Source organism: Colossoma macropomum, unplaced genomic scaffold (genome assembly GCF_904425465.1).
Source record: "Colossoma macropomum unplaced genomic scaffold, Colossoma_macropomum, whole genome shotgun sequence".
In the NCBI taxonomy this organism is placed as follows: Eukaryota; Metazoa; Chordata; class Actinopteri; order Characiformes; family Serrasalmidae; genus Colossoma; species Colossoma macropomum.
Window position 1 is genome coordinate 20,254,963 of NW_023494799.1, and position 10,722 is coordinate 20,265,684.

The following is a 10,722-nucleotide window of genomic DNA, read 5'->3' on the forward strand; positions in this document are numbered from 1 at the left end:
ATTGACTTTTGTGACAATTCAAAACAGGCTGTATCAAGTCAAGTCAGCTTTATTGTCAATACTACAATATGCACAGGACATATAGAGTATTGAAACTGCGTTACTCTCAGACCCCGTGGTGTAGCAATAACGTTAAATAGACAGTAAACAGGAAATGTGTGAATTAAGTAGACAGTAAATAAACACTAAACACCGTAAAAATAAACACTAATTGCAGAAAAATAGAATAATAAAAAAAATGAACTGGGATGTGATGGGTATGTTTTGAAACTGATGTAACAGATGTAAATCATTTTATTTTTAAAAAAGCAAGGAAAACTCAGTTCCATGGTGTGAGCTCTATACACGTGTATGTGTGTGTACAGAGGTGGGTAGAGTAGTCTACGTCAATACTCAAATAAAAGTATTGATACTTGGGTAAAATGATGACACAAGTAAAAGTACCACGAAATATAACAACTTGATCAAAAGTACAAAAGTATCAGGTCAAATTACTAATGTGTAACTTATAGAACTGCAGCGGAACGTCTTAAAAATGTTATTGACAACAAAACGAAAAAAAAAAACACAAAAAAGAATTAATAACTAATTATGAATAGCAAAAATGTAACTGAGCACTCACTCTTAAGTACACACACACACATATATATATACATACATCATCTAAACCGCTTATCCTTCTGGGTCGCGGTGGGGTGCTGGAGCCTATCCCAGCTGTCATTGGGCGGAAGGCAGGATACGCCCTGGACAGGTCGCCAGTCCATCGCAGGGCAGACAGACATACACAGTCACACACACACCTAGGGGCAATTCAATTCAGCATGTCCAATTAGCCTGACTGCATGTTTTTGGACTGTGGGAGGAAACCCACGCAGACACAGGGAGAACAGGAAAACTCCACACAGAAATGACCCTGGTCACCCACCTGGGAATCGAACCCAGGCCATTCTTGCTGTGAGGCGACAGCGCTACCCACTGCGCCACCGTTACCCACTGCGCCACCGTGCCGCCTTATTTTTTTTTATATATATATATATACATATATATATATATATTTTTATTTATTTATTTATTGGGTTCAGAACAAGTATCTGATGTAATGTTATTCAATGGGTTTAGTGCCTATTTAAAGAGTTTTAACTGCTCTCTGCATGTCAGTACTGTTCTATTATCATCAAACTTAATCCAGTATCATCTAACCCAGAATAACATGATCTGAGATTTTACTACAATACGATCTTCACCTAATCTGAGAAGTGGACATTTTGAGTAGCTTTAGTGTCGTTCATGTTCCATAATAGTTATAATACATAATAGACTTGGAAAATATATTAAAAAAAACATATAAATGTAAATTCTGTTGTTTAGTGGACATTTAGAGTGGTCGGATTGTGAATGTGTTTCATTGCAATAGTCTGTAATTGATATTTGGTGGCCTTTCTTAAATCTTTCAAAATATCTTTCGTGTAAAAGCACAGGGATAATAACAGTTTGTGAATGCCATTGCAATAATTGCAAACAAGTGTTAATTCTTTTCACAATTTATTTGCACTTTTTTTACAAATATGCATACAACGAGACACAGATTCGTATAAATTATACGTAAGTCTACAACTTTTAATAAAAATATCTATGTGAAATATAACCGTATGTAACTCAATATTCTTGGTATAAAATATCCATACAAAAATATTTGTACAAAATACTGTACAGTTCCGAAAAACGCTGTGCAACACAGCAAAAATCATAAGATCCTAAAGCCTAGTACAAACAACCGCTGGAAAATACATTCATGTGAATGTTCATAGTGGTCTAATTACAGAGATGCACAATTATGGCCTGGATGTGGGCCATAAATATGATCATTTGTAGATGGTTTTAGCCATTTTAACTCAGATTTCTACATTAATCGCCTTAGTATCCTGAATTTAGGTGGTTTTAACTAAAACATTGCTCACTACTTCAGATATGGGCATGGCCTCCTTGGAAACCTAACTAGCTGGCTAGCTAGTGGAGTTTTGAAGTTAGCACCAAAATGAAAACGTTAGCTACCACTGTAGTGTTATTATCTAGAACACAACAAACGACGTTTTCTTATTACATACAAGATAAATGTTATGAAGATATCTGCCAAACAGTGCGAGCTAGGATATGACTATAGTGCTAATGCTGGCTTAGCTAGCGTGCTAACATGGCCTGCCAACTGAAGTTGCACGAGAACACAGGATGAAGACTAAAGTCTGAGAGAAAATGAGAAAACTGAGTTAGAATCACTTAAATTCAATAGATAAATCACTATATTTTCTAGAACAGGGCGTAGTTTGGCCTAACATGTCCGCCGTGCAAGGCTTTGTGTCGATAAAGCTAAAGTTGCTTTCGTATTCGCCCGATTCTTGTTTGAATTTTCCGTCTAACCTTCAATGGTTCAGCAGCTAGGAAAATGCTAGAACAACTTCAAATGCAAGACGTTGGCTTCTTATCCGACCTTTCCGTTCCACCTAAGTTGGTGCCCCAGTTACCTGTATCTGCTATATGTCATGTATACCAATACATGTAACCGCTGCACCATTTAAGGTGGAACGGAAAGTTCGAACAACAAGCCAACTTCAGCCTCGACTTCCTTTATTGACCGCATTAGCTGCGTTTGTGCTTTGCGTTTACAGTCACTTTAGTCTCATAAAAACTGTGGGAGCTTCTATGAGACCATTATTTCTTCATCTGACGCTGAAAAATCTGAGTGTTTCCTGAAATGAGACGGAGACACAACGTTGGGCTCGCCTTCATCCTCCTCCTCTGAAGACTTCTTCCCCACGTCGCTCAGGTCCGGGTGCGGGTTGGTCTTTGTGGGCAGGGTTTGCTCTCTGCAGCCTCCAGCAGACAGCAACTCTCTCTCCTTCGAGTTCCTCCACTTCATTCTCCTGTTCTGGAACCAGATTTTGACCTGTGGAGAAGATAAGAAAGGTTAAAATCACCCTGCTTCAGTGTTCGTGTTTGTTTCAGAACTGTATTATGAACTAAAGCAGACTTGTGGAGGGTTTGAGTTTAGCACAGTATGTTTGTTTTCCCATTCAATCAGCATTTTACCATTAAATCTGAACATTAATACATATGCTGAATCAGCCAGTATGAATAATTAACATTTGACAATAATATATTGGTTCTCCACCTGCTATATGAGTACACATAGGATATAGGATGCATGCTTAAAGGGCTCTTTGCATAATGAAATGGTTCTCCAGATTGATGGAGAATGTGTTCTATATAGCAAAAAGATTATTCTATTAGTATGATGTCAATAACAATCACAGAACCCTTTTTGGTGCTATATAGAACCGTTTTCAAAAGGCTTCTATATAAAACTATATATAACACATTCTTCATCAATCTAAGGAACCATTTAATTATGCAAAAAATCCTTCAAGCATGCAAATGATTCTATGTAGAACTCATGGTTCTAACTCTTACTAACCCTTGAAGAAGATCTTTTTTCTTCAGATAAATGTATTTTTCCTTTTTTTAAAAGATCACTGAATAAATTAATGAATAAAAATAAATTGTACTGGCACACACACTGATTAATTCGTTATGAACCAGCTTTATTAGCTTTATTTGCATCACAAATGTCTATTTTCATGCTCATATAGGCATATAAGTAAGCAATTAATGCATAATCTCTGTCAAATATAAATATATATTTCAGCATAAATAAGATTGTATTAACCCCCTTTTTGTATTGTGAATGTGTATATTTTTGGTCAAATAGATGTTTAAACAAGTACGTACTGTATATATCAAATATTGTATAGGAGGAAGATCATCATATACATACAGTTAAGCCTTCTACACTGTTAGAAATGAGAATAGTCATATTTACCTGTGAGTCTTTAAGGCCCAGTTTGGCGGCAAGCTTCTTCCTGTCCGGTTTGCTGATGTATTTCTGTTTCTGGAACATTTTTTCCAGAGCTTTCCGCTGGACGTCCGAAAACACGGCCCTCCGGAGCATCCCTCTTCTGGGCTTCCCTCTGGAGGCCAGGGGCCATGAGAATGTCCCGGGAATGGGCACCATGGATGAAGAGGCTGTGGAGAAGCAGAAAAGAACGGTAAATAAAACCTGATTATTCACATTTATGTGAATAAGAGCCCGAGTGAAAGAAGTTTTGTGTTCTCTGAGAGGGCTAAAAGTTAACACTGCGTTACCAAAGGGCTAACAGAAGTGCTACTTTTCCCATTTCCATGGGAGAATGCAAAGTGGTGTGGACGAAGATTTCTTTATAATTAATATCATTATATTCAATTTATACAGTATAAAATGGCTGTGGCGTTGAGAGAAATGGCCTGAGGTGACTAATTAGCACATTGGCTGCATTGGGATGGAAAGGAGGCTTCCACTGCAGCACACACACGAGTTAATACAGTGTGAACTCTAATTGTGTAGTAATGAACTGGCAAAGAAAAGACTGCGGACAGGCAGCTAAAGCCATATATTACAGCCACAAAGAGAGATTTACACTTTGAAACTAAACACAACTGCATGCCTGAATACTCAATGACCAGGGGCCTGGGCTCTTCTTTCTCTCTCTCTCTCTCTCTCTCTCTCTCTCTCTCTCTCTCTCTCTCTCTCCTGCCCTCAAATCATTTTCATTAAATGAACACGAAAAGCCATTGAGCCTATTGAGAGCAGCCAGTCTGAAAAGAGTCGCAACTTTATTATTTGGGGTTGAATGCAGCTTGCAGCAGAAAAGACCTTTTCTTCAGCTCACTCACAGCTTAGAAAAGAGCCAAACTAAAGCGTGCTCGCAGAAAACAATCACATCCTTCAGCACTGCTTCACATACTCCTCTGCAGCTCGCTGTCTCAGCAGCTGCACTGTAAAATACACCGTTTAATGGCTTTCGCACACAGACAGTAAACGTTGGTCAAGTGACCTGTTTTTGTTGATTTTTAATGTGAAAGTAAATGCTCTGTGTTGCTGAATTTAAAACAAAACATAAAATGTGGCCTGTGCAAAAATTTCAGACCATTTTATGTTTATTATTTCTGGTAAATAAGAACAAATTGTGCTACGGTTTGCAGAAATGAGCTGTATGTTTAGGTTTATGGACTTTAGAGGACATGTTAACTTATTTGCAATTAAATAACGAGTGACCAGGGGTGCCTAAACTTTTGCACTATGTGAAGACTATGTGAAATATCTTTTATTACCTCTAAGCACAAATTTGAAGACAAATTTCAAACAGATCAAACCATTATCACTTAATTTATCATATTAGTTTTTTGCTTACCTGAATATTAGACACTCCACAATTTGATTGTGATTACATAATAAAAACTCAAATAGGCACTGTTAGATGTTCATACATAAAATTTGGTCACTTTAGACCAATCAGAACACGTTCCTTACCATTTTTACTAATCAGACTAAGTTTAGCTGTTTAGCTAAACTGCCTACTTTAAAATTTTAATATAATTGTACTCAAATAAATAGTTAACAGAATGGAAGAGCTGATAACTGCTCTGTTAACTTACGATTAGTGGTTCAGTTGGCTTTTAATTTTAAGGTAGCGAGGTTACATGCTGTTTTAAAGTTAAAAACAACAAATCGTTTTGCTGGTTAGCTTGATTATGGACTTTATAATATATAGTTATTCATTTACGCTAGTCATTACTTTATTAAACCCACTGATATCGCTCTTCTCTGAGCACCACCTCCACCCCATGTGGTCTTGCAGGAGTGCTGAACCCAGTCAATGGATGCTAATGGGGGAAATTAGCGCATGACTGCTACATGCCCCGCTCGGCCTGTTAAAAGTCACTGTTTTCCGGCTGAGGGTGGGAGTTTCAGTGGGTGGTTTGGTGGGTGGTTTGGTCACGCTGTAATTGGTGAAGGTTCACGGATATAAAGCAGCATCCATGCTAAAATTAGCAAGGCTTGTTTTGGACAATGCTAATGCTACACTGCTGGTGGGTTAATGAGTGTTCAGGAGGGCTTTAACAGAGTTCGCTCAGTGGTCTAATACTGACAGACTGTTAAAGAAAAAGATGAAGAAGATGACAAAGATTTATTTACTAAAGAACCTTTGAAGAACCATCTTTTTTAAAAGATTTCTTTATCTTATAAAAGTACCGGAACTCTGTTTGATACTGTATATTTCAAAAAAGGTTCTTTGCAGCAGCAAGTAGTGTTCTGTTATTGTTAAAAATCATTTTAATCTGTTGGTACTATATAGAATTGTATTAGTAAAACCAAAGCATGTTCCACATAAAACAGAATATAAAATACAGAAATATAAACTCACCAGGGAAGTAAGCGGAGCGGATGAAAGGGTAGAAAGATCCATCATAATACGGAGCAGGAAAAGCTTTGGGGTGGAACGAGCAGACGGCAGGGGGGCCCGGAGCTACAGAACACAAACAGAAACGCATTTGTTCAGCAGTGTCGATCACTGTAATGATCTTCTTACTGGAGAAAACAATCTATCCTCTACAACTCGTACAAAACGCAGCAGCACAGATCCTCACAACACCAACACAGAGAGCTCATACCACCCCCGTTTACACACTGCACTGACCACCTGGATCTTTTAGGAGAGATTTTAAAGCTCTGCTGCTGGTTTTTAAAGCTCTAAACGACCTTAAAGCTCCTGAATGTGTGTCTGTTTATGATCTTAGATCTGCAGATACTGACCTTCTGCAAACACCTTTCGTAAAATACAGAAAACATGGAGAGACTCTTTCTGTTATTCTGCTTCTGAACTGTGGAGCTCAGTTCACCTTTTATTAGACAGTCAAGCTCAGAGCTTACTTTTAATAAACATCTGAAAGCGCAGCTCTTTAATGCAGCACTTCGTTAAAACTCTGTTATTGTCTTATGATTTTAAATTAATAGTCTTCTGTTACTGTTGAGCTTTATCGTCTGTCTGTAAAACACTCTTAGCTGAGCTATGATGGTTCTTTAGTAAAGGTAACATTTCTATCTAGAACACCGTAAGTTCTATATTGAACCATTTCATGCTTAAATGGTTCTTTGCACGGATAATAAAATGAGATAATGGTTACAGTACACTCTTAAAAATGTTTTTTTTTTCAAGAGTTTTTAGTAAAGACAGTGGTTCTATATAGAACCATGAACACTTTTGCTTGCTTAAATGCTTTGCATGGTGAAATGGTTCTTCAGTTTGATGGAGAATGTGTTCTCTATTGTTACAATGTTAATATACAACGTTTGTATACAATAGGACCCGTTTTGGTGCTATACAGGACCATTTTAAAAAAAGATTCTATATAGAACCATACAGCATATTCTCCATCAATCCAAAGAACTATTTCACCATGCAAAGAACCATTCAAGCATGCAATTGGTTCTATTTAAAATTCATGTTCCTAAACTGAACCATTTCCTTTACTTAAGAACCCTCGAAGAAACATATTTGTTAAGAGTGTATAATTAAAGATATTATTATTATTAATGTTATTAGAATTATAGAGGCTCCATATGACATGCATAAGCACTGAATAATGCATTTTAAGTGTTCTTAAACTACAGAGAACATTCATAACGCTGTTATAAAGCATCATACAACAACTGTTAATTTGAAACCCATACAAAATACCTTAGGACAGAACATGTTATAACATATAAAATCAGCTGAGGTGAGCTCTCTCGCGCTCTTACCTGTCCTGGGCGTGTGCGCGAGGATGGCTCTAACTCCGAACTTCAGGTCCTCTGGCGCTCCTGGTTGGTGGGTTTTGGTGAGCACGGGCGGGGTGGGCGGGGCTCGCGGCAGCAGCAGCTCTTCCACGCGAAACCCGGACCTGCGCGGTGGGGGCGGGGCGAGAGGAGGAGGGGGCGGAGTCTTCATCATCATCATCATCATCATCGTGGTCATAGACAGAACCAAAAGAGCAGCACGAGCAGCGCGCGGAGACACAGAGGAAAGCTCGAGAGCCCGCGTCCTTTATACCGCGCACTCTCTCTCCGGATTGGCTAGCTAGTAGCACGAGTCTCATTGGACGGCTTACAACAAAGGAGGCGGGGACTCTATTTACATACGGGCTCGTTTGCATGCGGAGTGAGTGTGATAAACGTGTCGAGTTGAGTTTATTTATTCTGTTTCTCTTTATTTTGTGCTGCAGCCTCACTGAAGAGTTTAATTTAAAAAAGATTAAAAAGATTAATCCAGTTTTACCCTTAATTCACTCAGAGAAGAGCATCATTAACCCTGCGTTCTTTTTATCACCTATTAAAGTCTAATATTAGAGATAATATATATTAATACAGATATACATTTTTAAACTATTATTATTATTATTATTATTATTACTATAAGTAGTGGTAGTAGTAGTATTGTACTTGTGTTGGTGGGCATATAATTATATTTATACAATAATATAATTAAAAGCATATTGCACTCTTTAAAAAAAGATTTATAAATAAATTAATATTTTTTTTAAATAGAATAAAAAATCAGGATCCCATAGAAGAACCACTTTTGGTACCTTATAGAACCTTTCAATGGAAGGTTCTTTAGAGAGACACTTTTTGCACATTTATTTATTTATTTTTATTTATTTATTAAGGAGTTTATATTTTTAGAAATTACGCTTTTAGAACTTACATTTTCAGGGATCTCCACATAATGTAAAGGTTCCTTTACAGTGAAGGTTCTTCACACTCACAAATCCCATTTTGGTCCTTTAGGGAACCAAAAGTGGCTCTCCTATGACTCTCAGAACACTTTTTGTGGCACCTGCCTAAGCTGTCATTTTAGGTCTGTAAACCCCATAATCTAATAAATTATTATTTTAATATAAAGGGACAGTAGAATGAACAGAATGTAGTCATCATTTGTTTATCTGCTGGGTTAATAGTTTGTATATTAATGCAGTTTAAACCTGGTGTTTCTGAAGCTTTATTTGTTTATACTTTATAACTGCAGCATTAGATTCATACAACTAATAATCAGCTGTATTTCTTGCTGGTATTTATTTTTTAAAGAAAATGAACAGCAATAACATAATTGTTTCACTGACATTAGACATTCTCCTCACTGTGGGTTCCACACATTCTTCTCTAAACCACCAGAATAAGATACATTTTTCGGATTAGTTTTCATTCGAATGAATATATCAGTGATTTCAGGAGTCCTGTGCGAGGAGATACAGTTATTGCACAAGATGGTTCTTCAGGGGGTCTTTAGTAAAGAAAGTGAACACTCAAAGAACCATTTGCATGCTTAAATGATTATTTGCATGGTGACATGGTCTTCGGGTTGATGGAGAAAGTGTTCTTACAACAAAAAGAGATCTGCTATTGTTACAATGTCAAGACAACAGCAGACCTCTTTTTTGGTACTATATAGAACCATTTTTAAAAAGGTTCGATATAGAAACATAAACAACACATTCTCCATCAATCTGAAGAACCATTTCACCATGAACCAAAGAGAGTGCTCAAAGAACTCTTGAAGAACCATCTTTTTTAACATATATACACTTAAAAAGCGTTCATTGTCACAACAGAAGACCCTTTTTTGTTGCTACATAGAACCCTTTTAAAAAAAGTTCTATATGGTTCTATAACTATAAAGTTCTAGAACCATATACAGCAAATTCTCCATAACTCTGAAGATCAATTTTACCATGCAAAGAACCCTTTAATCATGCAAATGGTTCTTTTAGTGTTCATGGTTCTATATAGAACCAGTCTTTACTAAAGAACCCTTAAAGAACCATCTTTTTAAGTGTCTATAAATAATCTGTGTCCTCAGTAATGTTGATGCAGTTAAACATTTACCATCACCTATAGGAGTGTGTTTTATTTAAATGGCTGTGTGTGTGTGTGTGTGTGTGTGTGTGTGTGTGTGTGTGTGTGTAAATCCTCTCTTTGTGAGCAGCAGATGGTTGAAGGGAAAACATGCCTTGTGCCTTTATTTTCATGACCGAGACCAATCTGTAATAGTGCAGCTAAAGCTGCTTTTTCTTTCAGTTACAGAGTAAAAGCAGCTGGTGGGTCTGATTAAGCCCATTAAAGGCACATTTCCATCATATTACAAACCAAAACAACACCTCAAACACCTCGCAGCTTGGCGCGCACGCATTATCGCACTTTAAACAGTTCAAACCGCTTTGTTTGCGCACCACTAGCCCATCACGCGTGTGCAGTCGCACCTCAGATTTATTTATTATCAGCACTTACATCACCTCCACATTCATATTTCGTTTGACAGATATTATTGACTTAATTTATTTAATAGGTATATTTTAAATGATTAATGTCCTAATTAAACAATTAGTTTGCAAACCCAAGGCTTTGGGTGCATAAGGCTCATAAAAACCTAGAATAAAAGCCAATTCATTAAAAAAGAGGGAATATAAAAAGGGTTAATCATATTTTACAGTTAGTTATAGCTTATAATGCTTTTTACGTATTATTTGAGTATTATTGTGGACATTTTATTTTATACCAAAACGATACAAAAAAGAGAAGAAAAGAGCTACTTGGTACATAAAGGGGAATTCTTTAATTATTAACATTAATTATTACTTAATTATATTTTTTTAAACTATTGTTAGTGCAGTGAAATAATGACTGCAGTACAAGCAAAAGTACAGATGGTTTAAGCATTCTTTAATAAAAAGAATGGTTCTTTGCATCTTGACCATGCAAAGATAAATAGAACCGTTCCCTTAATAAAGAACCCTTGAAAAAACATTTTTAAGAGT

General features: G+C 36.8%; 1 protein-coding gene across 1 annotated transcript; it reads right to left on the minus strand.

The window, feature by feature from the left end:
• Positions 1-1,784: 1,784 nt before the first annotated feature.
• Positions 1,785-7,877, minus strand: dbx1a (developing brain homeobox 1a). Its single transcript, XM_036586831.1, has 4 exons — positions 7,667-7,877; positions 6,297-6,398; positions 3,875-4,077; positions 1,785-2,941 (listed from the first exon to the last, which is right to left on the minus strand). The coding sequence occupies exons 1-4, from the start codon at positions 7,875-7,877 to the stop codon at positions 2,696-2,698; spliced, it is 762 nt and encodes a 253-aa protein (XP_036442724.1). The 3' UTR covers positions 1,785-2,695.
• Positions 7,878-10,722: the final 2,845 nt, after the last annotated feature.

Excerpts from the sequence above, each read along its gene's own strand:
- dbx1a (XM_036586831.1), bottom strand. The coding sequence starts at position 7,877 with ATGATGATGATGATGATGATGAAGACTCCGCCCCCTCCTCCTCTCGCC. Across the intron at positions 6,399-7,666 it reads CACGCCCAGGACAGGTAAGA|CTCCGGGCCCCCCTGCCGTC; the intron begins GCGCGAGAGAGC and ends TGTGTTCTGTAG. Across the intron at positions 4,078-6,296 it reads CCGCTCCGCTTACTTCCCTG|CCTCTTCATCCATGGTGCCC; the intron begins GTGAGTTTATAT and ends GCTTCTCCACAG.